This window comes from Engystomops pustulosus, chromosome 2 (assembly GCF_040894005.1).
Source record: "Engystomops pustulosus chromosome 2, aEngPut4.maternal, whole genome shotgun sequence".
In the NCBI taxonomy this organism is placed as follows: Eukaryota; Metazoa; Chordata; class Amphibia; order Anura; family Leptodactylidae; genus Engystomops; species Engystomops pustulosus.
In genome coordinates, this window is record NC_092412.1 from 35,541,458 (window position 1) to 35,568,995 (window position 27,538).

General features: G+C 43.3%; 2 protein-coding genes across 5 annotated transcripts in view; one reads left to right on the forward strand and one right to left on the reverse strand.

The window, feature by feature from the left end:
- Positions 1–9,957, forward strand: part of ATM (ATM serine/threonine kinase) — a 71,445-nt gene extending 61,488 nt beyond the window's left edge. For both annotated transcript variants that reach the window (XM_072134239.1, XM_072134240.1), the window contains exons 52-63: positions 215–373; positions 613–751; positions 837–919; positions 2,537–2,677; positions 4,103–4,219; positions 4,672–4,821; positions 5,886–6,051; positions 6,161–6,247; positions 6,472–6,586; positions 6,783–6,846; positions 7,876–8,000; positions 8,662–9,957. In XM_072134239.1, coding sequence (XP_071990340.1) covers positions 215–373; positions 613–751; positions 837–919; positions 2,537–2,677; positions 4,103–4,219; positions 4,672–4,821; positions 5,886–6,051; positions 6,161–6,247; positions 6,472–6,586; positions 6,783–6,846; positions 7,876–8,000; positions 8,662–8,845 — 1,530 coding nt within the window. In that variant the 3' untranslated portion in view covers positions 8,846–9,957. The remainder of the gene's footprint in view (positions 1–214; positions 374–612; positions 752–836; positions 920–2,536; positions 2,678–4,102; positions 4,220–4,671; positions 4,822–5,885; positions 6,052–6,160; positions 6,248–6,471; positions 6,587–6,782; positions 6,847–7,875; positions 8,001–8,661) is intronic.
- Positions 9,958–10,476: 519 nt separating this feature from the next.
- C2H11orf65 (chromosome 2 C11orf65 homolog) lies at positions 10,477–27,465 on the reverse strand. Of its 3 annotated transcripts, none has more exons than XM_072134241.1 (9): positions 27,195–27,465; positions 25,370–25,487; positions 25,017–25,109; positions 23,426–23,479; positions 18,130–18,339; positions 16,238–16,371; positions 15,256–15,426; positions 13,230–13,285; positions 10,477–10,808 (listed from the first exon to the last, which is right to left on the reverse strand). In XM_072134241.1, exons 1-9 carry the CDS (start codon positions 27,236–27,238, stop codon positions 10,711–10,713), a joined length of 978 nt encoding a protein of 325 aa, XP_071990342.1. In that variant the 5' UTR covers positions 27,239–27,465; the 3' UTR covers positions 10,477–10,710. The 3 variants fall into 3 exon arrangements, with proteins under 3 accessions (XP_071990342.1, XP_071990345.1, XP_071990344.1); XM_072134243.1 differs by lacking the exon at positions 10,477–10,808 and adding an exon at positions 11,686–11,826; XM_072134244.1 differs by lacking the exon at positions 27,195–27,465 and having other exon boundaries at positions 25,017–25,167; positions 25,370–25,455.
- Between the last annotated feature and the right edge of the window lie 73 nt (positions 27,466–27,538).

Below are 27,538 nucleotides of genomic sequence, written 5' to 3' on the forward strand. Positions count from 1 at the left end.
CATGAGCAATCGCCCTGCCGGGATCTTGTGATATAGTATTCATGAATATAAGATTAAGGTCCTGTCAGGGTAATTGTTCATGGACAGTTGGAGATCTCATGACCCTCCATGAATGGAAAGGAAGACCTTCCATTACATCTTCTAAAACACAGTGTGTAATGGAAACTCGTGTGAATGGGCCTAATCAGTACATTAACCTATAATTTCTTAATAGGTGATCAGCCAGACCTCCCTGGACCACCCTTACCACACTCTCTTCATCATACTGGCTTTAGCAAATGCCAACAAAGACGATCTCTTACTGAAGTCCGAGGTCTTGAAACGAGGCCGTCTCACCAAGAACGCCCCGAAGAAGATATCGCAGACCGATGAGGTAGTGGACTGCTCAATTTATCTGCATCATTGTCATTCAGATCAATGGTACCTAACCTGGTATCATAATCCTGAGAACCATGACACCATCTGTAATTGATATTCTCCCACTGAGATGGTGAACATGTCCTCTAATGAGGTGTTTACTCTGGTGACTCATAATAGATGAGTCCTACATTAATTCCATTTTCGACCCATCCCCGCGAGCCTTTCTATATGAAAGTCTACATATTTTTGTAGGATCGGATGGAAGCTGCCTGCAATATAGTGAACACGATAAAGAAACACAGGCCTCAGATGGTACGGGACGTCGAGAGGCTTTGTGATGCCTACATAATACTGGCAAACATGGACGCCAGCAATTGGAAATCTCAGCGCAGTAAGTACAGACCACTTCTTATGTAATGTGAGACAGGGTTGTCTTGTCTACCTACATTGTAGTATGTATGTCTTCCCAACTATAGAAGGAATTCCCATCCCGTCAGACCAGCCCATCACTAAACTGAAGAACCTAAAGGACGTGGTTATTCCTACCATGGAACTTAAGGTAGGAGGGCATCTAATGAAGTCAGTTATTGTCCCAATTTTCCATTTCTAGCCATTTTTTTCCATTACAAAGTGTCCATTTAGGTCTTTGGTTCATCATTACAGTTTATGGGAGACACAGATACTATGTAGCCTTATAAACATGCCCCGATCATCCTACAATAGGTTAAACTGAGTATAATAACCTTCCAGTGTAAGACAATTGTCTCCGGGAAAACATATGCAAATAACTCTTCCTAGAGAAAACTGTTATCTACCTGATAAGTCAATGTCCGGCCCATTAAAGAGGCTTGAGACATGTGAAAAATGGAAAACCAGAACTTTCCAAGATCAGAGTGTCTTTAGGTAGAAGGCTTCATTTGAGGCATAACGAGGAAACAGCCTTCTGCTTCCATCTCCATCCACGGTATTGGGAGACGTCTTGATATGGGACCCCTACAATCACTAGATAATAACCTATCCATTACCTATGTGAGTTATACTGTTCCAGCTACCATGTCCCTGCTCCATAGAAAGGCTCCTTTTGGTCTTATGTAAAAAAAAGCTGCTGACATCAATAGGGATGCTGCCTGTGAGTCACAGGCACAGGATGGACCACTATGTCACAGGATGGAGCACTTTCAATGTTTTTTCTATGCCAAAGGCATCTGGAAGACACTTTGTGTCTCGCTGCACTGTGACTGAGCTGGATGGCCGTTCTGCATGAATGGAGCCTGATTTTTGGTGCTTTCGCTCAATTTCCTATGGCGAAGGAGAAGGGTAAGGAGCGCTTAAACCCAAATAGCCATGCTGGATTGCACTTGTTCTTAGGCTCTGATCCTTGTAAAAGACAACAAATGTATAGAGATGAAATCGTGTTCATCTCTATGTCTAAAGTTAGCACTGGAGCCATAGCTCTCTGTTTCCAATGCTGGAAAAATTATTTGCACATTCCTTACCTAGAATCTACAGCAGAGCATGCAGAACCTTTAAGACTCTGTACTTACATAAAAGTTGTCCTGCTAATCTTTAGAAGGAGAATTAATGGATTCCAGAACTATGCCTGCAGCCTTTCTTGTAACAAAACCAGTTTTCTATACTGTATAGACAATATGCAATAACAACAAAACAGTGCTGTATACGGTTGTGTGTCTATGCCTTTAGTAAAGACTGCTTGGTTTTACTATTATCCCCAAGTCATATAAATGGGTTTTTGGAAATATAGCCTTTAAGGATAATAAGGAACCTCCTTATTTAGGGTAGAAATGGAGGCATATGTTTCCTTTTCCCACCCTGGAATATTATTTGCATATTCCTTACCCAGAATCCATAGCCTTTGGGACTCCAAACACCTGATTAGTGGACCTGCAAATGGAAACTCCAAAGGGAGAATTAATTCCTTCATGACCCTTGTCCAACCCATGAGGTGGGTTTAGTCTACGACCCTCCAGCCCGATACCTACATCCCCTGTTCTTTCAATATTGGTTTTTCTGTAAAGTAACACATGAAGTAAAATGTGACACATCATTCGCTTCCCCCGTCCACACTGCAGACAACATGTCTTCTATCTCTTCCGTATGCCACAGGTGTAAATTGGTAAGAGACAGGTGAATATTTTCTTTCCTCTCACACATCCAGGTTGATCCCAGCGGGAAGTATGAAAACTTGGTGACAATTACATCTTTCAAGCCTGAGTTCCGCTTGGCTGGGGGTCTGAATCTTCCAAAAATAATTGACTGTGTGGGTTCAGACGGGAAGGAGCGACGACAGCTTGTCAAGGTACTGACACGGCGTGCGGCTGGAAGGATCTGAGCTCTTCACTTTATATTAGCAGACAGAACTATTTAAGTTTTGTCTTACAAAATACACGTCGTATGTACAGAATTTTTACATGTGATGAACATGTTATAGGGGCTGTCATGTTTGTCTCATGATGGATTTTCTGGAAGTGTGTTTTATATTGAAAGTTTTGGGTTCTGTCTATTTCTGGATTTATATACAGAATACCGTACATTACCAACAAGCGAGATCCATCTATACATAAAATCAATAAATCATGGTGTTAAGGGTAGCATCTGCTCAAATACTGTAGTATTGAAGTGGCAGCAGGGTTACTATGAGTGTAGCTTCACTTAGGCATTTGATGTGTTGGGTAATGAGCTGTTAAGTATTGGAGAGGCATGGGGGGAGTTTCGGATGAGCAGCAGTTAAGAGAAAGTTCAGCATCAGTTTAACACTGTAACCCCTATTAGCTGACTCAGGTACCAGCAAAAAAAAAAAAAAGTATCGAAAGACACATCCCTTATATTAGACCACAACCCTTGTGTCAGATGAGTAAATGTTAAATGAGTAGAAATGTTTAAAATCTGTAACAAACCCCCCCCCCCCCCAAAAAAAAAAAGGATTTGTAAAGGACTCTAGACTGTAGTTTTTTGGCAAAATACATTAGATTCTGTCTTGGGCTACATTCACACAGCCGTATGGGGGACGAATATATGTCAGATATATGTGCGCACGGCGATCTACGGGAGCAGTACGGTGCAGCAGAAGTGCAGCTCTGTACCATTCCCCGTGAAAAGATAGGACATATCCTATCTTTACCTGGAATACAGCACCGTGCGCCTTGTTCCTCTATGGAGAGGGGCGGGCATGATAAGCATTTTTGCTGACTGAAAGCTTAAAAACACTACTATTTTTCCATCTAGGGGCTAATCTGGGATATCATAACACACAAGCAGAATTTTTACATATTCTTTATGATTTTTTCCCCATTTAAAAAAAAAAATTTTTAGATCTGTGACTGGTCTTCAAGTAGTTTTCGTTACATGACTAGTAAGTGCAGGGAATGCATAGAGCTGTCATATTACAGCCTGGACGGGCCCGTAGCCATCCTGTACTGCACCGATATCTACATATTGATGACATTTTTTTTTTTAATGTTCCTCAACACCAAAATTAAAATGAGAGAAGAAGTGACAGTGACGCGTTTCAGAGACTCTAACACTGTGGGGAAGTGGTAATGGTTTGTCAGCATAAAACTCGAGTGGCAGAGAATTACATTTGGGCTGCAATCAACGTGACACTGGAGCGTAGGGAGAATTTTGGAGAATAGTTTTTTCAGCTACAACCATGTCCATGATAGCATATAATGGAAGCTCATCTTTCTCGGTGTGATGAGAACGTCTCTCCTAATCTCAATGACAGGGTCGGGACGACCTGAGACAAGACGCTGTGATGCAGCAGGTGTTCCAGATGTGTAATACGTTATTACAGAGGGATAGCGAGACCAGGAAGAGGAAGCTATCCATCCGCAGATACAAGGTGAAGTATCAATCAGCATATTAGACATTCTCTCATGGTGCTAGTACTTGGCACGAGGGGCAGAGGTCATGTGTGTATTGGCCCCAGCGATCACCAATCCTCCACCCAACAATGCCCTTAGAGGTTTACCAGCACCCCTGGTCATTATAAATCCTGCCAAAGTACATCTCCTTCTGATAAAGTACATCCCTTAAAGGCTGTATTTTGTGTTTAAATATGTCCCTAATCTGGACAACATTTGTTTCTACATTTTGTGATAGAATATGGCTGACCATCCACGCCCCCTTTAAAAAGCTTCCTCCTGATACAGCACTTTGATGTCCTATTATTTTGAGTACAAAGTTGTCAAAAACTTTGTAGCCTCTTGCCGCCACTAGGGGGAGAATTTCTGTATTCATTTCTATATTGCAATATAAGGTCACATTTTACCTCTAGCTTTTATCTCTTGTCAGGTGGTGCCACTATCTCAGAGGAGCGGAGTACTGGAGTGGTGCTCTGGTACTGTCCCCATTGGTGAATATTTAGTGAATGCAGATGATGGAGCGCACAAACGTTACCGACCTGTGGACTACAGTAGTTTACAATGTCAGAAGAGAATGATGGTTAGTTCTTATATGAATGTGGTACTGGCCCAGGTCTACGTCTCCCCTAAAAGAAAGACATTTGTATTAATTTATCATGGAAATCAACCATCCAAATCCATTGTGATAAACCAGGGGCATTACTCATAGATCCAGGCACCGGGACTGTGGTAATCTTCTTATATTTGTTATCTATGGCCTTCTTCCTTCTAAAATCAACTTTTAAACTATATTATAAGCAAGAAGGGGCCTATGGAGCGTGACCAGAGCCCCTCTAAGCTTCATAGTCTGTTACAATGTCTCACTCAGTGTGAGGAGGGAAGTGCTCCATGTAACAGCCCATAAAACTGCAGCACCGAGAGGCTCTGGTAACGCCCATCAGAGCCCTTTAAGGCTCATTAGTAAAAAATTGAATAGTTGATTTTAGAGGCAAGGCCATTGTTAACAAATATTAAGAAGATTCACACTGCCTGGATACCTGAGTAAGTGTCCCTGGTTTATCATGCTTATTTTTGATGGTAGATTTCCTATAAAGTGGGCCTTTCATTATCTAAATCAATCCCAACTCTCTATCTTAAGGTTTTGCATCAATTGATTCTGGGGTAGTTTTATTTTTCTCTGTAGTTTCCTCTGTTCCAAAGTAAACAATTTCCTTTATTCTGTCAGATGGGTGGAGCCAGGCAGTGTATGCCAGTCCAGGTCTTAAATTTGAGTATGGTCTAGTTCCACCCATCTGCGAATGGTGGGGGCTTCATAGAAAATTTCAGTGATGCTCAATCAGCAGAGAGGGGACCTACTAAAGGATCAAAATGGCTGATAATGCCCTTTACTACTTTTCTCTAAAAAATCCATGTGTAAAAATGAAATTTGCTGACGCTCCCATCTGGGTCTTCAGTTGTAACACACTGGACGTAAACTGTGGTCAATAAAGATTGTTTGAGATGACAGGGCCGAAGCCTGAGTAAAATATGGCGATATGGAGTCTTGTACCCTCAATACAAAAAGTTTTTGTATATTTTCTACAGAGCCTTTTATTAAACGAGTCTCACATTTACAGGTGACTAAAATACAGTATTATTTTCCAGGATGTCCAGAGGGCGCGGTTTGAGGATAAGTATCAGGCGTTCTTGGACATCTCTGAGCGTTTTCGGCCAGTCTTCCGCTACTTCTGTATGGAGAAGTTTTTAGATCCCGCTATTTGGTTTGAGAAGCGTTTGGCTTACACGCGCAGCGTGGCGACATCATCCATAGGTGACGCTCCTCACTATATATACTTTATACTATACACTATATATACACGTGTTGGAGACAGTGGAGTCCTGGCCCAATGGACGGATAACATTTTGTGTTCTGGTTCCAGTCGGATACATTGTTGGACTTGGAGACAGACATGTGCAGAACATTCTCATAGATGAGGAGACGGCCGAGCTCGTTCACATTGATTTGGGTTAGTAAGCGTCCATGTTTCACTATCTAGAAGATTCCCGCCTTGTATCATGATAAGTAACTAGGAATGTGCAGTTAAACATATAAAATCTGTATAAATTTGGTATCTCTGTGATTGTATTCACCAAAAGAATAACGGGTGGGGGGGGGGCTTTGATTTCCAGCTTCCCAGTACTATGCATAATAAATGGAGCCACTGAGAAATAAAATATTACTGCTTTGTAGGTGTTGCCTTTGAGCAAGGGAAAATCCTTCCAACTCCTGAGACGGTTCCTTTCCGGTTAACGCGGGACATTGTGGATGGCATGGGCATCACTGGAGTGGAGGGGGTCTTCAGAAGGTATCAGATATGGTTTCACTGGTCTTCTCTAATATATGTTTGTATAGTGTTATCTGTGGTTTTACCTCCTGTGCTTCAAGGTTCATGCATGAAACATCCAAGTTGTTCAGGAACATGCATAATATACTGATGGCCTTATCATTGGGAGGGTTTTATGGATAACATTCATTGTTGCTCCTCATTTATCCATCAATAGATGCTGTGAGAAGACCATGGAAGTTATGAGAAGATCTCAGGATGCTCTGCTGACTATTGTGGAGGTATGTTGTAGCTGTCTTCAGCCACTTGATATCATATTATCACCCCCTCCAGATAAATCTAGTGGAAATCTAGAATTGTGACTATTTCAGGGCTTGTAGGTGGAGGGTAAACCTAGCCTCTCTGCTGCCTGGGGTGAACTACAGAAAGATGCCCCCTCCCCTGCGCAGTACAATAGTTATACATTATGTGCTAATAGACATTTAGGGTCCCCATTTCTAGCTTTTAAAAAAAAAACTAAGTACACTTGTTAGTACTACAATTTACAGAGTTTTATTGCAAGATGGTCTGATGTTTTCTTTAGGTTCAATAATGTAGCATTTCATTGGATTAGGTATATTTCGGCTTTTTTATATGGATTTTGGAACATTTCCTATGCTGCTGCTTATAGCCCTCTATGTATAATAAGTATGGGGTCGCCACTGTGATTTCACCACCACATCCCTGTTATCACTAACAAAAGGAGTGTATGTGTGTGTTTTTTTAACCTAGATTTTAGTGCAAAAAATACATCAAAATCCACATAAACAAATCCACAAAACGTTTCTTGAGTAAAGGCTGGGATCACTGCTCTCTTCCCATTATGCAGATTTATCAGGACCTGGCGTGGATTTAATTCTGCCAGATTTACGAAAAGGCCAGATTCCCTTATCATTTTCAGGCGAAATGTCATGGCTGCCTGCAGTACTAGACCGCTAGATGCCTTGCCCACCTGTGTAGCAGGGAGCGCCGCCTGAGGCTAGCAACTCAAACCAACTCATGGCAGGAGAGCCCCTTCTTGTATGACAGAAAACTGTGCTACATGCCCTGATAAATCACTATGTTTTGACGTAGGTTTCCAAAAAAAACCAAGGATGGGTAAATATGGAATTTAGATTGTAAATCTTTGAGGGCAGATTTAAGTTATGACAATCTCAATACATCTCTAGAATACATGTTGAATACTGATTGGTAAAGTAAATCGTCCTTTTTCCATTTTACTCCATTTGTGACTGGCGCTAATTTTAGTGAGTGCTTTGTTTTTTTTGCAGGTCCTGCTCTATGACCCCTTATTTGATTGGACTATGAATCCTCTAAAAGCGCTGTACCTACAGCAGGATGAAGCGGAGCTCAATGCAACATTACCGGAGGACCCAGAGTGCAACAGGAACAGCTGGTACAGTATCTCAACTTGAGACACAAGCACCAAAACATTTGGTATTTCATACCCTTGGATCCTATTTGGGTGGAAAGGTGCTGGTCGTGTTTTGTCTCCGGCAGTGCCCGGCCCGCCAGCTCTTTTTACACAATTGTGTGGAGGAGATCCTGTAGATGCTAGAGGAAAGTCAGGAATATATTCAGAAATGTAACATCTATGGCCAACCTAAAGGCATTGTTGGTTTAGAAATCCAGTTCCCGTTCAATCTATAAGCGGACGAGAAGACCAGATTCTGTCGCGCGAAAGTCGGCGCGATTGCGCCAAAAAAACTATCGCGTGCGCCACAATTCCGTGAAATACAGTGCAAAGAGGAAATATTCGGGAAAAACCCGACGGATTCGCGGCTGCGGACCCTTAGTAAATGTGCCCCATTGGGTTCCCAGAGGACCCTAAAGTGCACTGGCTAAAGAAGACCGCCCCTTTAAAGCATCAGGTAACAAAAAGTTGGTAGAAGATGAACAGTGTATTAGCGATTACTCATGAGAAGACCGTGTGGAGTGTACACAGGGAAGAACACATCCCGGCCTAGTCATGTTCTGCTTCTTTATACAAGGTTAGGTTAGTACTTGTATATGTCACCATTATCCACATAACCTATTGTTTTCTTTTTATTCCCAAGCAACGACACTCAGAGCTTTAATAAAGTGGCGGAGCGCGTCCTCCTGCGGCTCCAGGAGAAGCTGAAAGGAGTAGAGGAGGGGACGGTGCTCAACGCAGAAGGACAGGTGAATCTTCTCATCCAGCAAGCCATGGATCCCAAAAACCTCAGCAGGCTGTTCCCTGGCTGGAAGGCCTGGGTGTAATGTTATGACATTGTAAAAATGCTGGTTCCAGTCTTATCAATATGTTGTGTTGTAGTATCACTGATCAATAGGGCTGAGCTGCAATACCACAAGCAGCCTATAGACAAGAGGTGGCGCTGTCTCTGTATATATAGTATATCACCCATCACCCTCTATTCATAGAAATTGCACTATAATTAACTAGGATTTTTACTGATGACAATGTAACCTCCATGTGTAGATACTAGGTGTATGCGATACGTCGTCACAGATCAGATTCACCCATTGGATCACAAGGTTCTTGTGTGTGAACAACATCAGAGAATTCATGTGGATATAGGTTACAGGAAATCCACCATCAAAACCCATCATGAAAAACCAGGGACACTTACTCATAGATCCAGGCACCGGGACTGTGGTAATCTTCTTATATTCGTTATCCATGGCCTCCTTCCTTCTAATATCAACTTTTACAATTATGCTAATGAGGGCTACCTTAGCCCCTCTGTGATTTGGTTTTACAGACTGTTAAACTGTCTAACCCCTCCACCTGGTTCCTCAGCATTTCCCCTCTCCCTCATGTTATCTCGCTTAGTGGGGGGGGGGTGCTTCTATGCAATGTAACAGCCTGTGAAGCTGTAGCACAGAGGGGCTCTGGTAACACCCCCCCCAGAGACCTTCTGATTTATTAGCCTCATTTTGAAAGCTTTTAGGAAGATGGAGGCCATGTATAACAAATATAAGAAGATTCGCAGTCACTGTGCCCCTGGTAGTGATGGATTTTGTTGATAGAATTTTTGATGGTGGAACTTTTTCTTGTATTCCCCACATATAACTATAGAGGCTTTCCCACAGTCTGGTACATAATGGTGACTCTTCAGTCTTTGCCATAGCCACTTGCTAAAGATCACACAATGTCAACTACCTTGACCCCCATAGCTTAAAGGGGTTGTCCACGCCTTGATATTGTTTGTGTAATGAAAAGTTATACAATTTTCCAATATCAACTCCTTACTGTTTCGAAGATCTCTGCTTGCTGTCATCCTATAGGAAGCTTCCATGTTTACTTCCTGTGGATATAAACCAGTCCGGGGTCATGTGACATCACCTGTGTGACATCACATGACCAGGCAGCGGTGCTTATCCACAGGAAGTATACAATGAAGCTTCCTATAGGATGACAGCAAGCAGAGATCTAGAAAACGGCGAGGAATTGATACAAAAAGTACATTGGAATATTATATAACTTTTCATTACACAAACAAACAATTATTCGTTAAAAGTGAACAACCCATTTAAGGAATTACTTACCTGTATATATATTTTTTTTTTAGAATTTAGGAGGTTTTCCCATAACATCATATCTCCCCTATCTACAGGACGGGGAATTAGTATGTGATCATTGATGATCCCCCTGCTATGACCCCAACCATACACGAGAATTGGATTGCCTAGTGTGAATAGTAATCCATTCACTTTTATAGGACTAGATGGCAGTAAATGGGGACTGCTGCTTTTTATAAAGAGGATGGAGGGAGGATCCAGTGACCCAATCACTTTGTGGATAGGGGATAAATGTTGATGCGTTTTCCTTAAAACGAACCATAAAAAGGTGGTCTGTTACCATGGAGACGCATGGCTTTAGTTGGGAGCTGTAGCCACAAAACGGCCGCATCCTTTTACAATTGTAGAACAAGAAGGAGATGATGGTGATGAATGTTTATTATGTCTTCATCTAGAACAAGGAATCATTAGATATATTTTAGTACTGTACATTTTGTTGATAATAAAAAATATACCTCTAGGACATGATACATTATAGTCTGAATATCTGAAATCATCAAGGGTTTCCATACCCCTCCTTTGTGAGGTTCAGGCTCCAGATGTTATTGTGTGTCTTCTGTGCTGGTGGTCAGGGACCAGCCGGGGGAGGAGAGCTTCGAGATCTCATAGACGTCATATGGAGAACGCACATACCTGGTCCCTGTGGTGAAATGTCCCAGGTAAGACTCATGATATTCTTATAAGTATCTGCCAAATGCTACATTCACTGTCCTATGTTATGTCCTAGTAAGAATAATGGCCGTCTGTACAGAGTTTCGTATTTTAATTTCTTTTTTCTTGTCTTTATTGCAAGATTTGAGAGTTTAAAGGGAACCTGTCACCAGGGACGTCATTTTCACTAAAGACAGGTTGTAAAAGCCCATTACAGCTGCAGTGCACATCTGCTTTTCTGCTTTCTCTAAGCATTTGCATTGTAATATCATTGTGTGTCATAGCATACTTTTCACCCTGACATAATCCTCTGTGTAGCCCCAGGGGTTGGGCTTTGATTTGGATGGACATCTCCTACCTCCTGCTCCTTCACAGATCTCACAACCTGGTGAGCTGCCATCAGTGGTACAGGAGCACAAAGGTAGGGGCCATTAGCTGAGGAGTCTGCAGCACAGACATGTCGCATGTTGTTTTTTGAAATGTATCCAAACCAAAGCCCAACCCCTGGGACTACACAGATGATTTTGTCAGGGTGCAAGGTAAGTTATAACACACATATATATTGTAATGCAAATGCAGCTGTAATGGGGTTTTACAATCTGTCTTTAGTGAGAATGAGGTCCCTGGTGACAGGTTTCCTTTAAGCTCTTAAGCAAGCACTTGCACTCCTGTCTGGGTGACCACCTTCACTTAAAGGGAACCTGTCATCAGGTTTTACCTCATTAAATTACTAACCCCTCTCAGGTAGGAAATGAAATGTCCTTTCTAGAATTCCCTTTTATATGTAAAATCTCACCCCTTTATCTATAAAGTCACTAAGCAGAGACACGTTTAGAAGCTGCAGTTGGAGACAAGACAAGTTTTTGGGATGACTGTGAACATGCTTTCAGTGTCCTATTACAGCTAGGAATCTCATCTTTCATTGGTCTTTTGAGCTGCAGAACCGGAGATACAGACAGTTAAAATCCTGATGCCGGCTTATTGAACAGAAAATCCTGATGCCGGATCTGAAAAATGAAAGATTCTTTAATTCTATAACAGGACAACAACAGTATGTTTCTGGTACTATAGAACTGATGGAAAGGTGTCTGAAGTGACACTTCTTCTGCAGCCTCTAAACTTGACTCGTCTCCGGTAAATATGACTCTTCTCTGCTCATTTTCACATGACTTTGGGGGAGATATTTTATAGGTAAAGGGATGAGACTTTACCTAAAAGAGGGAATTCTAGAAAGGACATATCGTACCGTACATGAGGGGGGCAAAATGAAGAGACTGCACATACTTCCTACCAAGCACACTGCTATGCACTGGAGAGGCAGGAGTCTGTGCCATGTGCAGCACCATGCGGGTCACAAGCAGTGTATGAACTACAACCTGCTGGAAGATGGGGCAGACATGACTGGTTAGAAGCACCTTGGAGTAGACTCGGGGCACATTAGTGATGACCTAGTGCATTAGCCTGGTAATATTCTGCCCACATTTTCTTATTTAGAAATCGACACCATAGAGTAGAAGTGCTGTATGTCATGTAAAAGATGGACAAGGGGGAGGAGATTGTTGTTGTGGAAAATGAAACTTCTCTATGCGAGACTGAGAAGGTTTATTTTCCACTATTTTTGTAAAAGTTGGACCAGGGGAGGAGTCAGTGAACTATAAAATGATCTTGGCACTGAGGATAGGTGATGGGGTCTACTAGAAAGTGAAGGCAATGGGTAGGCCGACCTCCCTGCCACCCCCATCATGCCAGTGAGTGATGTGCGCTGCTGCTTGTCTTCTTGTGAGCGTTGCTCATCTCCTCCTCTCTATTCGGGTTGCTTAGCTACAGTACTCGGATGTATGCGGCGTTCTCAGAAGTCAGACAGATAAGCCTCACTTTCTGCACAGTTATAAATAGAATAAAAATGGAGCCTATTCCCCGGAGAACCAGAGTTAATCAAACTCCAGTTACAAATCTCATCCATTGTAGAAAACTGCTTCACCGCAGTCTAAGCGCCAAAATATCCTGCGGGCGCCGAAAACTGCAGATTTATCAGAGAACATCCTCCCGGGGGAGACAAGGAAGAAGCTCTAGTGGGAAAGTTATTTAAAGGAAACCTGTCATCAGGCTTTACCCCATTACCCTACCAGCCCCTCAGGTAGAGCATGACATGTCCTTTCTAGAACCCCCTCCTTTATGTGAAATCTAAACAATTTACCTATTAAAAAAAAAAAAAAAACCTCCAAAGTGGTGAGAAAATGAGCAGAAAATTGTAAACTTTTACCAGGGTATCACTTTAGATGCCAATATTGAAGCTACAGGTAAAGAAATCTGCCTCATCATACATCTATTTGGACTCCTGGGAGTGGATCCATTGGGGGACCCCCAGTCCCTGCGTTAATGGTGTATGACCGGGAACCCCCACTCTTACCTGTGAATGCACAGGACGATTTACTTGTTCCTACCGCCTTCCAGCTGCTTATATACCTTCAAAGGAAGCAGACAAAATTAGATTTAATAACTTTATTGCCTGTTGTCAGCCAGGGAGGAGTACACGGGCATCACATCACTCTACATAGAGATGAACGATGGCATATAGTAAAGGGAATCAATCAGCAGTTTTGACCATAATACACAGCAGTGATTGCTATAGGTCCTGGAGTGATGTGTAACCATAACTTTGTGTGTATAGCAAGTAGCTGACAATTAACAAAAATTAACTTTTAATCCATTTTCATAGCTCCTGCAAGTGCTCTGGGAGGGTCTTTCAGCCACTGTTCCACGGCCCCTCCCTTCTGCTCTGAGTGACTTCTGTAAGTATCCAACCAAAATTCTGGTACAGCTCTTAAAGGGCATCTACCATCCATATAAATGAGCATGATGGGCTCCAGGCTTTGTAGGTGTTGAGAGCTAAAGATGAGAGATTCCTTGTCCTGCTGTCCCCTCCATTCGCTCCTGGATCAGCTGTGTACTGTGGAAGATGTGCACTGTGACATATACATATTATTATGTACAATGTTAGCATAATATGTATATAATGGTGCACATCCTCCATTCCTTAGTGTGGCAAGTTGGGTGGCCGGGCCCCCTGACACTGTGGGCCCCATTGCGCATGCTATGGCTATAGTTACAACCCTGTCCATGTATCAAACGCCATATCACTGCCAGGTGTGAACGCGGCCTAAGCTAACTAATAGAGGTACAAAGTACGCCTAGCTAATCATATACTACTAGTATCAGACGATGTGTTGTGCGGGGGAGGCGCTGTGGACTATGATTCGTGATGAAGAGCGGGTGTAGATGTGGTGAGATGTAACAGTCGCACTATTAGAGGATACAGCGCGGCCCCCTGATATCATTAGTTTCCTGGTAATGTAGTATCTGTACGGAGTAAATACAGATGTCCTCATGGGTTTCTTCTACGCTCACAAGCTTTTCTATGAGTATAGTCTGTATATTAATGCGTCGCGGGCTCCCAGGACTGCAATTACTCCTCTCCTCCTGGCACATCGACTGTAATCCTCATCTAATTGTCAGCTGTTACAGTGAACCGCAAGCATCATATAGAGGGGGCTACAGTACGAGGAGGGGGGCAACGCCAACAGAGAGGTAATACACAGATGTCTGCATGTCCCAGGGATGTACCGCTCTACAAGGCACAGATCTCACTTTACTACATTATCTGCTATTTATTGTCATTTGGGTTAATTGTCACAGAAGCACAAAACCAATAGAAGCAGCCGATCTGCAATATAGCGTGGACTAGTTTTATGGATTTTCTAATATTCACCACCTGAAATGGACTGTCCTGGTTCTCAAAGGGGTAGTCAGATATACCGCATCCACACTGACTTAGGAGTAAATGGTCCCATGCTTGACTTATGTGATCAGTGTCGAGTTAGTGGGGGGGTCACACACCTGGACCCCCATTGATCAGAAGCTCTACCGATGCTTCACAGCACTGTACATTGTATAGCCGCTGAAAAATATACTTTAGATTGGTTTAGAAAAACTATTTGGTATCGGTATGGTATTGCTTGTTTAACCCTAATCACATCAATAAGGCTGAGCTGCAGTACCACACACATCCTATGGATGGGGTCACGCTGTTTCAGGAAGAAATCAGACAGGTTTTTCTCTTCCTGGACGACCCCCTTTAAAGGGAAATAATGGTTTTCAGTAATGTATCTGCTAGGTTGTTCTGCATCCATCATCAACTATTAGTTGGGAACTGTACTGACTTATTTGACCACTCGTCGCCACTGCTAGAAGGAACTTGGGTGACAATGGATGGGCCAGAAGCTCCTTTTCCTCAGCCAAGGACGAGAACAAAGAATTTGTGACTATATCTAGTAATCCGAGCACAGATCGTGTTCCTATGTCTGGTCATAGTCTCCTGACATCAGCATCTTCCCTGTGTAGTATGTGGACCTGGCATAGGACATCTCTGTACTTACTCATCATAGTTCAGGGCATTGGTCCAGTTCAGGAGTTCATCCACCTCCCAGTCCAGGACGGCGTCTATACCCTGCCGCTCCACCGACTGTATGACTCCCGCTGTGGCCCGCTGCACCAGAACCGCTGTGTTTGGTTCTGTAGTCTGTGCGTGCAGCGTTCCTTCATAGTACCTGATAGATGGAGAGATATGAGATAGATGGATATGACAAAGATATGGGGTACACAGATATATATGAAATAGAGAAAGATATTACATAGATATGATATAAGATATGAGATAGATGGAGATATAGTAATGAGACTGATTACATAGTTAGTTATAGTTATAGATAAGCCATAGATATGGGATATATAGATAGATAGATTAGATTGGATATGAGGTAGATGATAGATATAATTAGTTAGATAATTGATAAATATGTGAGATTTATGACACATGATAGTTGCATTGTACAAGGTGAGAGACATAGAGATATATATACGTATAATCATGCTGGAACGCCTGTGTTGCTGTGAGTAGTGTGGACGTCCAGAAGGGGGCGCTCCGTGCACACACTGTGCTCCTCGCTACCTGTGATATTCTGGCCCTCAGCCATATAACATCTTAATCAGGTCATAAGAGGCGGCGGGGAGCTGGTGAATGGGACATGAAGCTTCTGCACAGCGCAGTCATCAGACTTGTGGGAGAAGATCATAAAACTTTACGACTAATTATTCTAAAGTAGAATTTAGTTTATACAGAACAAAAAGGATCGTGGCACCAGGTCCTGTGCTGTACGGATACGAGGGGCAGGGCCGCAGATTTGCCTCTGGCTTATGCCCCATTATACCCAGATGTGTAAGTGGCCACATGGAGGGTGACATTACAGTGAGCACACTTGTACTGACAAACATCATGGTCTGTAATGGGGCTGACCCCTCATCCTTATACCTAGGACCCCATATCTTTAGAGGAGGCCTATATGACCGTTTTCTACTCACATCTTGCGCATCCAGTCTATTTTGCGCTGCTTCTGCTTCTGTATAACCTCCTGTCTCCTCTGCAGTCTGCTGTGGCTGAACGCTGACCTCTTCTTATTATCCGCCGCAGTCACTTCATCTAAACCTCCCAGGAGCTGAGGAGACAGAGGAGGGTCAGTGACAGCGTGGAGACGTGGGTGGTGGTGACACACATGGGCCCGTACATCCCCAGGACATAGGATCCCACATATCTCAGAAGGGTGGTTAGAATTATTCTGGTATATGCACCTCCCTCCATATCTGCGGAGGGGATGGGGCTCTTCCTAGTCTTGTACCCTTGTTACCCATACCAGCAGAAGAAGAGTTAAGAAATCGGGCAATACCTTTTTTTGAGACTTATTGAGTATATTTGATGGTGAGCTTTGAGAATACTAATTCTTCTCGTCAGACATGATCCTAGGCCTAACATCCTGTCTGATGAGGAGAACTAGTATTCTCGAAAGCTCACCATCAAATATACTGAAATATATGTAGCTAGCCTCAAAAAGTTATCGCCTGATTACCATCATCAGAAGAAGAGTGAAGAAATGAGATTCCCACTCAGATAAACGGTCTTATACCTGCAGCTGCATCCCCCTCCTCCTCATATTAGATGTCTATTACAAGTAAAACAGAAACAATAACAATGCAGAGTAATAAGGAAAACCGCTCCAGAATTAATATACAGGCGCTCCCCTACTTAAAGACACCCCACTTACAGGCGATCCCTAGTTACAGACAGACCCCTCTGCTCCCTGTGACCTCTGGTGAAGTCTTTGGATACATTACTTTAGTCCCACACTGCAATGCTCATGTAATGTGTCTGCAATGAAGTTTTATTGATAATCCTTGTTTCCATGACGGCACAAAATTTTGAAAATCCAATTGTCACTGGGACAAAAACATTTTTTTTCTGGAGCTAAAATTATAAAATAAACCTGTTCCGATTTGCATACAAATTCAATTTAAGTACAAAACTAAATAACCCACCTTATACGTAACCCAGGGACCCCCTGTACTAAGGGCAGTACTAATATGCACAGGATCGGAGAGGTTCTCTTTATCATTCCTGGGGGGGCTTGTCTAAGCAAAACAAAAACGGGAAACTTTTCGTACGACTGCCGCATCTCCTGAATCGTTAGCGTTGGAGGCCGCCTTGGAAATGTTGATAGTCATCGGACCCGCTTTGGTCTCGGTGTGCCACCGTAACCTAAAAGCAGGGGCAGGCAATGTCTGGCTTGTACTGTACCACACTAGGGCATGTAAAGATCTCGCTGTTATCAGGAGACGGATATCGGTAATGGAGCAAGATGGCCCCTGGCGCCTCTAGCTCATTGCAGCACATTGCAGTTCTCCCGCTCCATGACCTGAATTCTTCCTGTTTGGATGTTCAGGGAGCAGAAGGCCACAGCGTACCATCATGTGAAAGTGAGCCGGACTGCAGTTCCCTGGCACTGCCAATATACAGTGAACATAACCTCCCCTGCATAGTGCCAACGTGAAGGCTGCCTGATTGTAATGGGGTGTAAAACCCTACCAAATTTATGCTGATGCATAGCCGGATTGCATAGCTGTTTACAAACCGCATGCAAAACACAACGTTAACATGTGCGTTAACTTTTAGCTAACAAACGTGTTTATGCTTGCGTTAACATTGTGTTCATGTATGCGTTTGTTAACACAATGTTAAGAGCAATGTCATCAGGCAAATCTCCTCAGCTGTCCTGATGCGTTTGAAAACACATGCGTTACTGCAAGGCGTGAATGCGCGCTAAAGCTTGAGAACAAGTTTTATTCTGCATAGGTGCAGGGGTATAAGCTGATGCCACACCCCTCCCGTACATCTGTGGCTGTCCACGTAATGTGTCACTGACCCTGAGTGTCAGGAGCCTCCAGCCGTTGTTCTCCACCCTGGTGTACCAGCCGCTGCCATCTTGCTGGGGGATGGCGGCACGATTGTGGATTTGTCTTGGCAGCAGTTGTTTGGCGGACGGCTTGGTGTAGTCCTTGGGGCTATTGGCGCACATATCCACAATCGGCCGGTGAGTAAACAACTTGTAATAAATGTTGGGTGGAAATTTTGTCTGCGGATAGAAGAAAACATTGAATTATTATGCAGATCAATCTGTCTGTGTGATCATGGGAATGATATGTGACTTATCGGTACTTGTCGTGTGGAGTTATATATGTGCCTCCTATAGAGGTAATCGTGCCTGGTATATCTATAAGATATGACATCGCTATTTGTGCTATGTTCTATCTCTCCACACCTTGGGCTTGGTGACAGCTATGACAGCGCGAAAATATGTAACATATAATACGTAATGAAATATCAGATGTATACAGCAGTATTATACCTGACACATGGCAGCCTGGGGGCGCTGTTATAGACCAGGAGCTGGAATGTTTTTAATACTGGTACCGTCTTATACCATAGAGCAGTGATGGCGAACCTTTTAGCGGCCGAGTGTCCAAACTGAACCCAAAATCCCCCTTATTTGTAGCGAGGTGCCAACCAAACATTAAAGCAGTAACTTATTGCTGTTCAACAACTTCATATTTTCCTCCTGAGGACAGCAACACAGTAGAAAGATGGTAAATGTTCATCATTTTAGCTTCTTTCCAGTGTCCCTCTGTACACAGAGAATTGTGGGGCCAGCAGGAGGTCTTCCAAAGATAATTCGGCCCCAATCTATTCATTCTCCCTCTTCCTACAGTCCCAAGTAGCGAAGTAAGTATCAAAATATGACTGAAAGCAGAATCTTTTAAGTTGCTTAGAACTGGGGGAAGATTCTTTCAGTCCTGTCTTGTGTGCTGGGGCGATGGCCCGGGTGCCCACAGAAAGGCCATCGCCATCACCATAGAGCAACCTCTAGGCCTCCTCATCACCCAATAGTGACTGATACACCCTGCACCCCCTACAGCTACGTCACTGCTCCACACAAACAGTGCGGGTAATAATTATAATAATAACAACAGGTGCACGGCTCGTTATATCACAGAGTAATCAGAGCTGAGTGTTTTAACGAGCCGTGCACCGGGGTGACATCACATGACCAGGGATATAACAAGCCGTGCACCTGTGTGACATCACATAACCAGGGATATAACAAGCCGTGCACCTGTGTGACATCACATGATCAGGAATATAACAAGCCGTGCACCTGTGTGACATCACATGATCAGGAATATAACAAGCCGTGCAGAGGTGTGACATCACATAACCAGGGATATAACAAGCCGTGCACCTGTGTGACATCACATGATCAGGGATATAACGAGCTGTGCAGAGGTGTGACATCACATGACCAGGGATATAACGAGCTGTGCACCTGTGTGACATCACATGACCAGGGATATAACAAGGCATGCATCTGTGTGACATCACATGATCAGGGATATAACGAGCCGTGCACCTGTGTGACATCACATGATCAGGGATATAACGAGCTGTGCAGAGGTGTGACATGACATGACCAGGGATATAACAAGCCGTGCACCCGTGACATTGCATGACCAGGGATATAACAAGGCATGCATCTGTGTGACATCACATGACCAGGGATATTACGAGCTGTACACCTGTGTGACATCACATGACCAGGGATATAACGAACCTTGCACCTATGTGACGTCACACGACCGGGGATATAACGAGCAGTGCACCTGTGTGACATCACACGACCAGGGATATAACGAGCCATAAACCTGTGTGACATCACATGACCTGGGATATATAACGAGCCATGCACCTGTGTGACATTACACGAAAAGGGATATAAGGGGCTGTGCACCTGTGTGACATCACATGACTGGTGTTTTTCTACAGGAAAAAAAAAGAATCTTCCTATAGAATCACAGGAAGTCATTCCTCTCCCCATTCCCCACTCCCCCTGGTTGTGTGTGTCCTGTGTCTACGTTGTTTAGCGTCTTGATACGATTATTATGTCCAAGAAAAATCTGTGTATATTTTAACATGTTTGGAAGCAAACAGTTTCTCTTAGTTTAAATATCTGTAATACATTTATTGTAACTGTTGATTGTTACAAATCCGGAGTTTTATGACCAAAAACCCGGTAAAAGTTGTGTATCTCATGAAAGTTTGTACCTTTTGTGTATAAAAATAATAAAATACAGTTAATTAAAAAAAAAAAAAAAAAAAAAGAATCACAGGAAGCAGAGATCTAGAAAACCAAGAGGAATTGATAAAAAATAGAAAAAAATGTTGGAAAATTGTATAACTTTTTATTATATAGACATTATCCATTATTTGTCGAAGGTGGACAACCCTTTTAATTACCTCTCTAGCGTATGATAAATGTTCCCCAAGAGCTTATAGTTCAGCCGCTGCTGAACATGTTTCATCCACATAAGGGGTTAATTAAGTTTTCATTCGGTTTTGCTATAAGTTTTGTTTTTGGTAAAGATAAGGGCTTTTTTTTATAGTTAGGAAAGTGATAAGAGAAGCTGAGAAACCCTGACCACATACAGAGGAGGCCTATAGCGGCTGTGATAAGTGACCACCACTAGCAGACAAGGGGGTCCGCCAGCTGATAAACACACAGGAGATAAGGGGTCTCACAGGAAGCCTGCATTTATCTGGGCTTTACACATAACTTACTACATGTCAAATATGAGAAGATGTTCTATATGGCACCAGAAATCCTCCTGACACCCAGTCAATAACTTTATAACAAACTTTTTATAAATGAATAGCACTTGTAATATTTCTTCTATCTCCACTTATCTGACTCCTCTTCTCCTCCTTCTCTCCTACATTGACATTCCTTTCCTGAATCTGCTAGGCTACAACAAGACTTAAAGAGGTTGTCCACTTTCAGCAGGTAATTGATATTGTTTGTGCAATGAAAAGTTAGGGAAAGTATATAGGAAATTCTACTACTTTTGGTTTGTTTAATTCCTGTGGATAAAAACTGGTAGCTGGTCATGTAATGTCACACAGGTGCACGGCTTGTTATATTACTGGTCATGGGAGGTCACACAGGTGCATGGCTCGTTATATCCCTGGTCATGTAATGTCACACAGGTGCACGGCGTGTTATATTCCTGGTCATGTAATGTCACACAGGTGCACGGCGTGTTATATTCCTGGTCATGTAATGTCACACAGGTGCACGGCTTGTTATATTACTGGTCATGGGAGGTCACACAGGTGCATGGCTCGTTATATCCCTGGTCATGTGATGTCACACAAGTGCACGGCTTGTTATATTACTGGTCATGTGATGTCACACAGGTGCACGGCTTGTTATATCCCTGGTCATGTAATGTCACACAGGTGCACGGCTCATTTTACCCCTATCATGTGTTGACACAGAGGGGCACGATTGAGAGAGAAAAAGGGAGAGGGAGGTATTGTAAGTTTTTTATCCTACCCCAAGTGCTTTATTCAGTACAGTCAGTGTTGCTCTGCTATGTCCTATGTATGCTTAGGAGATTGATTGATATATTCTTCTCTATGTGCAGTGTATGGGAGACATCATAGAAACTAGTCTGCAGCTTTGAAACTACTTTATAGAGGATAGACTAAAACATGTACAATACTAAACATGGCCATAAGTTTTGAGAATGACACAAATATTATATTTTCCCATGATCTGTTGCCCTCTGGTTTGTCAGATGATTTTATCACATACAGAAATACAGTGCAATCATATTATGAGTAACAAAAGCTTTTATTGTCAGTGAGAAGGAGTTACTGCAGCAAGTCAGTATTTGCAGTGTTGACCCTTCTTCAGGACCTCTGCAATTCTCTCAAACAACTTCTGGACCAAATCCTGACTGATAGCCGTCCATTCTTGCACACTTCTTGCATTTTTTCAGAATTTGTTGGTTTTTGTTTGTCCACCCGTTTCTTGATGATTGACCACAAGTTCTCAATGGGATTAAGATCTGGGGAATTTCCAGGCCATGGACCCAAAATCTCTATGTTTTGTTCCCTGAGCCATTTAGTTATCACCTTTGCTTTATGGCAAGGTGCTCCATCATGCTGGGAAAGGCATTGTTATCACCAAACTGCTCCTGGACGGTTGGGAGAAGTTGCTCTTGGAGGACATTCTGGTACCATTCTTTATTCATGGATGTGTTTTTAGGCAAGACTGTGAGAGAGCCGATGCCCTTGGCTGAGAAGCCGCCCCACACATGAATGGCTGCAGGATGCTTTACAGGTGACATGAGACAAGACTGGTGGTATCACTCACCTTGTCTTGTCTTCTCTGAACAAGCTGTTTTCCAGATGTTCCAAACAATCGGAAAGGGGATTCATCAGAGAAAATGACTGTACCCCAGTCCTTAGCAGTCCACTCCCTGCACCTCCTGCAGAATATCAGTCTGTCCCTGATGTTTTTTCTGGAGAGAAGTGGCTTCTTTGCTGCCCTCCTTGACACCAGGCCTTGCTCCAAGAGTCTCCGCAGTCTCACAGTGTGTGCAGATGCCTCACACCTGCTGCTGCCATTCCTGAGCAAGCTCCGCACTGCTGGGAGCCCCATCCCGAAGCTGAAACACTTTTAAGAGACGGCCCTGGTGTTTCCCCTTATCCACCACATAGCGATAGGCTGGAGCCTGTGCTCTACATACACAGCTCAGTTATAGGAGATGATTTATACCATAAAATTGGGTCCAATATTTTGTTTGAATTATGCTTTTCACATTTTTTCAGAAAACCATTTAATTTTTCAAATGCACATCTTCAGAGTCTGCAAAAACATTGCGTTAAAGAGTTTTCTGGGTCCAGGGTAAGAAGGAAAAAGAACACCTATGGCTCCCGGTTCATATATCACCCCTGCACCTGACCGGAAGTTCTACAGGGTTGCGGCATCCACTTCATCCAATAATTGGCCTCCACAGGCAATGGGAAGTAAGGTCCCCTGGAAACCAGAAGTGACGTTCCCGTTCCAAGGAGAAGGCTACTCTTTGGATCTGGCGGTTCTTGTGACCCCCTGAAATTTATGGTGTATGGAGACCTGAAAACAGAAGTACTGGAGCAATGCTGGAACTGGCACCTTAACCATATTCATTAAATGACAGCATTCAATCTCCCTCATCCACCACTAGAGGGAGCTCACTGCATACAGTTTATACATTTCATGTATATAAGCTTAATAGAGTACACGGCCAATACTGAGAATGTCAAATCAAGATTATAGTTACCCCTCCTAGTCTGAAGCGGACATGTACACCAGCGGCTGCATCTATAAGTGCTGCCTGGAAAGGAAGAAACAATGACATGTTCACTAATCTTCTATATTATAGTGGAACACTTTGCAGTTGTAGGGACTCTGAAATTATAGGGAACGTCTGTAATGATAACGTTACATCAGAGAACTGCTATGTATGCGATCCCCTAATAAGATGTGTAATGTGCTTCACCTCGGCAGTTACTACATGATATGATATACTGCCCTGAATGCAGCCGCCACAAGGCCTTATTACCGGGGTAGCAGCCTATCATTATGGATGACAGCCATAAATCTCTGTGCCAGAATCCTACATAAACTGTAATAAGAGGAGAAGTACAGAGACGCTGCCCCTGTCGTATCCTTATCCGCTGTGTGGTGTAATCGCAGCTCCAGTGACTTATGGAATTACGTATTTGACATGCGCTAAGATCCTATCAATTAGAAAAAAAACATGGCTGCACCTTTTTATTTTTTTACTTTTTCTTTTTTAAATAGCACCACCTCTGTCCACAGGTTGTGTGCAGTATCTCAAGCGATTGACAATAGCTTTGCTGATATTAAAAAAGCCTTTGTCATCTTTCGGAATCAATTCTATAGATTATAAACCTTTATTTCACATTACTTATTTCACATTACTTGGCTCCCTGCCAGCAGCGTGTGGCGAGTCCCAAGGAAGGGATGGGGGGCATCTGCTGTCTGTGTGGGCCTGTCTCTCAGTCTCCTCTCTCACCTCTCTGTCATGTGCATTGAGCAGGCAGGGAAGGGAGCTGGATGAGTGAGGAGAAGGGGAAGAATGCATGAAGAGACACAGGCACACACTGTCTGCAGCTGCCATTCTCCAGGACTCACCACACGCTGCTGGCAGGGAGCCAGGTAATGTGAATTAAATTTATATAAAGTACTGCAATGATTCGGAATGCTGACAAAGGCATTAATAAAATCAGCATTGCATAGACTATTGAAACCTGTCACCAGCTAAATATCACATTCCTTGTGTCAGGTTCACTTTAAGATCTTAAAGGAAATCAATCATTTGCTTTTATGCATTATGAAGCAAACATAACTTGAGAATGCTGTAACTACACTGATGCAGAAACATATCTTGTTTAATCCCTGAACTGAGTGGTTCTGCTGAAAAAACAATTATAAAATTATGATAATGAGGGTCTGTCGATCCTGTGGCTGCCCCGGCGCTCTCCTCTTACCCTAATAATGCACTGCTCCAGAGAATGATGCAATCACTGTGTTGTCCCTGACAGGCAGAAGTAGTCAATCCCCCAGCTGCTGTTCTAAATCATCCAGTTCAGGTTGATTAGTCCTGTCTGGACAGTTCAGGGAGCTCTGTGTAACACGGCAGCCAGTATGCATCCAGCTTTCCCAAGGACCTGAAATTTATAATTATAATGTTTTTTGCGCAAAACCACTCAGTTCAGGGATTAAACAAGATATGTTTCTGCATCAGTGTTGCTTCAGCATTGTCAAGGTATGTTTGGTTCACAATGCATAAAAACAAATGGTAGATTTCTTTTAACATTACATTGTAGATCTGTGGACTTCCTCACCTCTGCGGGGTTGATGCACTTCAGCAGAAGTCTTGGGTCTCCTTGGCATCTGAAGCTGATGAGATTTTTAAAATATTTGAAAACATTCATGTCCTGAAGAGAGAATGAATAAAGCGATTGAAGTCCTCAATCTTCTAAAGTCAAGTACCTCCTAGTGACAAGAAGAGTTCCATAATGTAATCAATAAAGCAATCAGTTATGAGTGTTATAGATATTGTCCCTGTCAGCGATAATCGGCCAATCAGTGACATCAGTTTTCAATCATGTGAATACTCCTTGGCATCCAGAGATTTTTTTAACATGATTTTTTTTGGTGAATAGTAGAGTTGCGCACCCCTGCAGCAGACACCTACCAGTAGCCTACGGAAGGCCTTCTGGATCACCCGTGCTGCTTTGTCTTGTTCCTTGTTGTAAACATCTGAATAACCTGTCACCGGATCACTCGCATCTTCCATCGCTATTTCTTTGTCTCTGCAAAAGTTGACTGAGTTACATAGAGTGCCAAGACATTACAGGGGGCATGTGCCAAGACGTTACAGGGGGCATGTGCCAAGACGTTACAGGGGGCATGTGCCAAGACGTTACAGGGGGCATGTGCCAAGACGTTACAGGGGGCATGTTTCATCAATGTTTCTCTATGTTCTTGTGAAGAAAACAGAAATATTTTGGGAGAATTGTTGTAGTGCCCCTATCACAGAGAACTGGCATAAGTAAAGCATACCCCAATTTGTTGCACAGACATGCACAATGCACTAAATGTTTAAAGGGAGTCTACCAGCAGTTTGGCATTGGAGAGATGTGAGATGAGTTATACCAATTGATTGTTATCTGATATCCACAGCACAATAATCTGATTGGTGAGGGTAGAACGCTGGGACCCCTCCAATAACACTAATTGATGGAGCACCAGGTCTAGCAAGTGTCCCTCTGCTCCACTCAATACTATGGGACTGCCTGAAATTGCATACCACACCGCTCTGGAATTTCTAGCACTCTCATAGACTGTAAATGGTAATGTCAGATATACGTAAGCGCTGTGCTCAGCAATTTCCCACACTTCCGTACTATAGAATTGAGCAGCAGGACACGTGCTTGACCTGCCACTCCATCAATTATTGGCTACTGATAATTCATACGTGTATACGGACTGTGGTGGAGAATTGTCAGTGCTTCTATGCCAGTTTCCTGGTATAGAGGCACCAAGATAATCGCAAATTCTTGTACACTGCAAGAAATTGCAATTAATTATGTGACTACGCCACCTCCACACCATGTGGGTGTGTAAGGGGTGCAGCTGCCGGCATCATGCGCCAGCACTGGATGTTACTGTCCTGCACTAGGGCACTTTCGATAAACTGCGAGCATTCAGGCTTCTTCAGCCAGAAAATATACTGTTTTTTACGCAAAACTACACCAGGTCGGACCTAGCATAGATTTTTCCGCCAGCGCAGCATAGCAGGAAGATAAATCTTGAGGTCTAAGCCTCATGATTCATCCGGCGGGGGGATGGGGCGCCAGCGTATGATGAATCTCCCCCTGTATGTCCATGGTGGGTGTCAGTGATCAGTGTCTCTGGTGGTCTCCAAATCTATATAGTTTATTACACAGATCACTGAAATTGTCACAAAACCCATTGGGGCACATTTACTTACCCGGGCCAGTCACGATCCCGCGGTGTGTTGTCCGACGAGGATTCGGGTCTGCCGCGATTCACAAAGATCGTGCGTCCAATTTCTTGCAGGTGTTGCTTCCGCGCTGAGATCCGCAGGAGTTCACCTTCTTCCCAGTACATGTGAGTGCCTGATCCTGCGACACAATTCCATTTTTAAATTCTGCGGTTTATCCGAATCCGTTGGGTTGTCCGACAGCACGCCCCACGATTTCTGTTGAATGCAAGCTGGTGCCGATGCACCACAATCCGATCAAATGCGCCAAATTCCCGTGGCAATTCGGCGCAAAACTGAAATATTCGTGAAACCCGATGAAAGTGTGCCGTTCGGACCCTTAGTAAATGAGCCCCAATGTGTACAGGCTTGTGGCTCAGTGGCGCCACCTGCATGTATGAGATCTGCTGCAGCCCTATTCTACACCCATATAATCTATAGGATTATTCTATAGTAATATATATATATATACACACTGAGAGCACTGCATATTGCCGCCTGAGGTTCTACCTACCTGGACTGTGCCGATGACTCTTCTGAATCCCAATTCTGATCCATAAGTGGGAAGCTGGACCTCTATATAACATACAGCGCACATATATATTATATATCATCTGCTACTGACTTATATTACAGGGCTTACATGTCCCTCATATCCTCCTCAGTAAATATATTTATAGGTTTTCCTGCACTCTTATTCTCTAAACTTCCCCTTTAAGATCTGTCTCTGAGCTCAGCTATAAGGATCCATAAGTAACCCCCGAGCGTCTCGTCGTTATAGCAACAGACCTTTCCCGGAAGTGACGACATCCATGCACAGGCCACGTCGCTGAGGCTGCGCTTGCGCTGTGTGGCCTG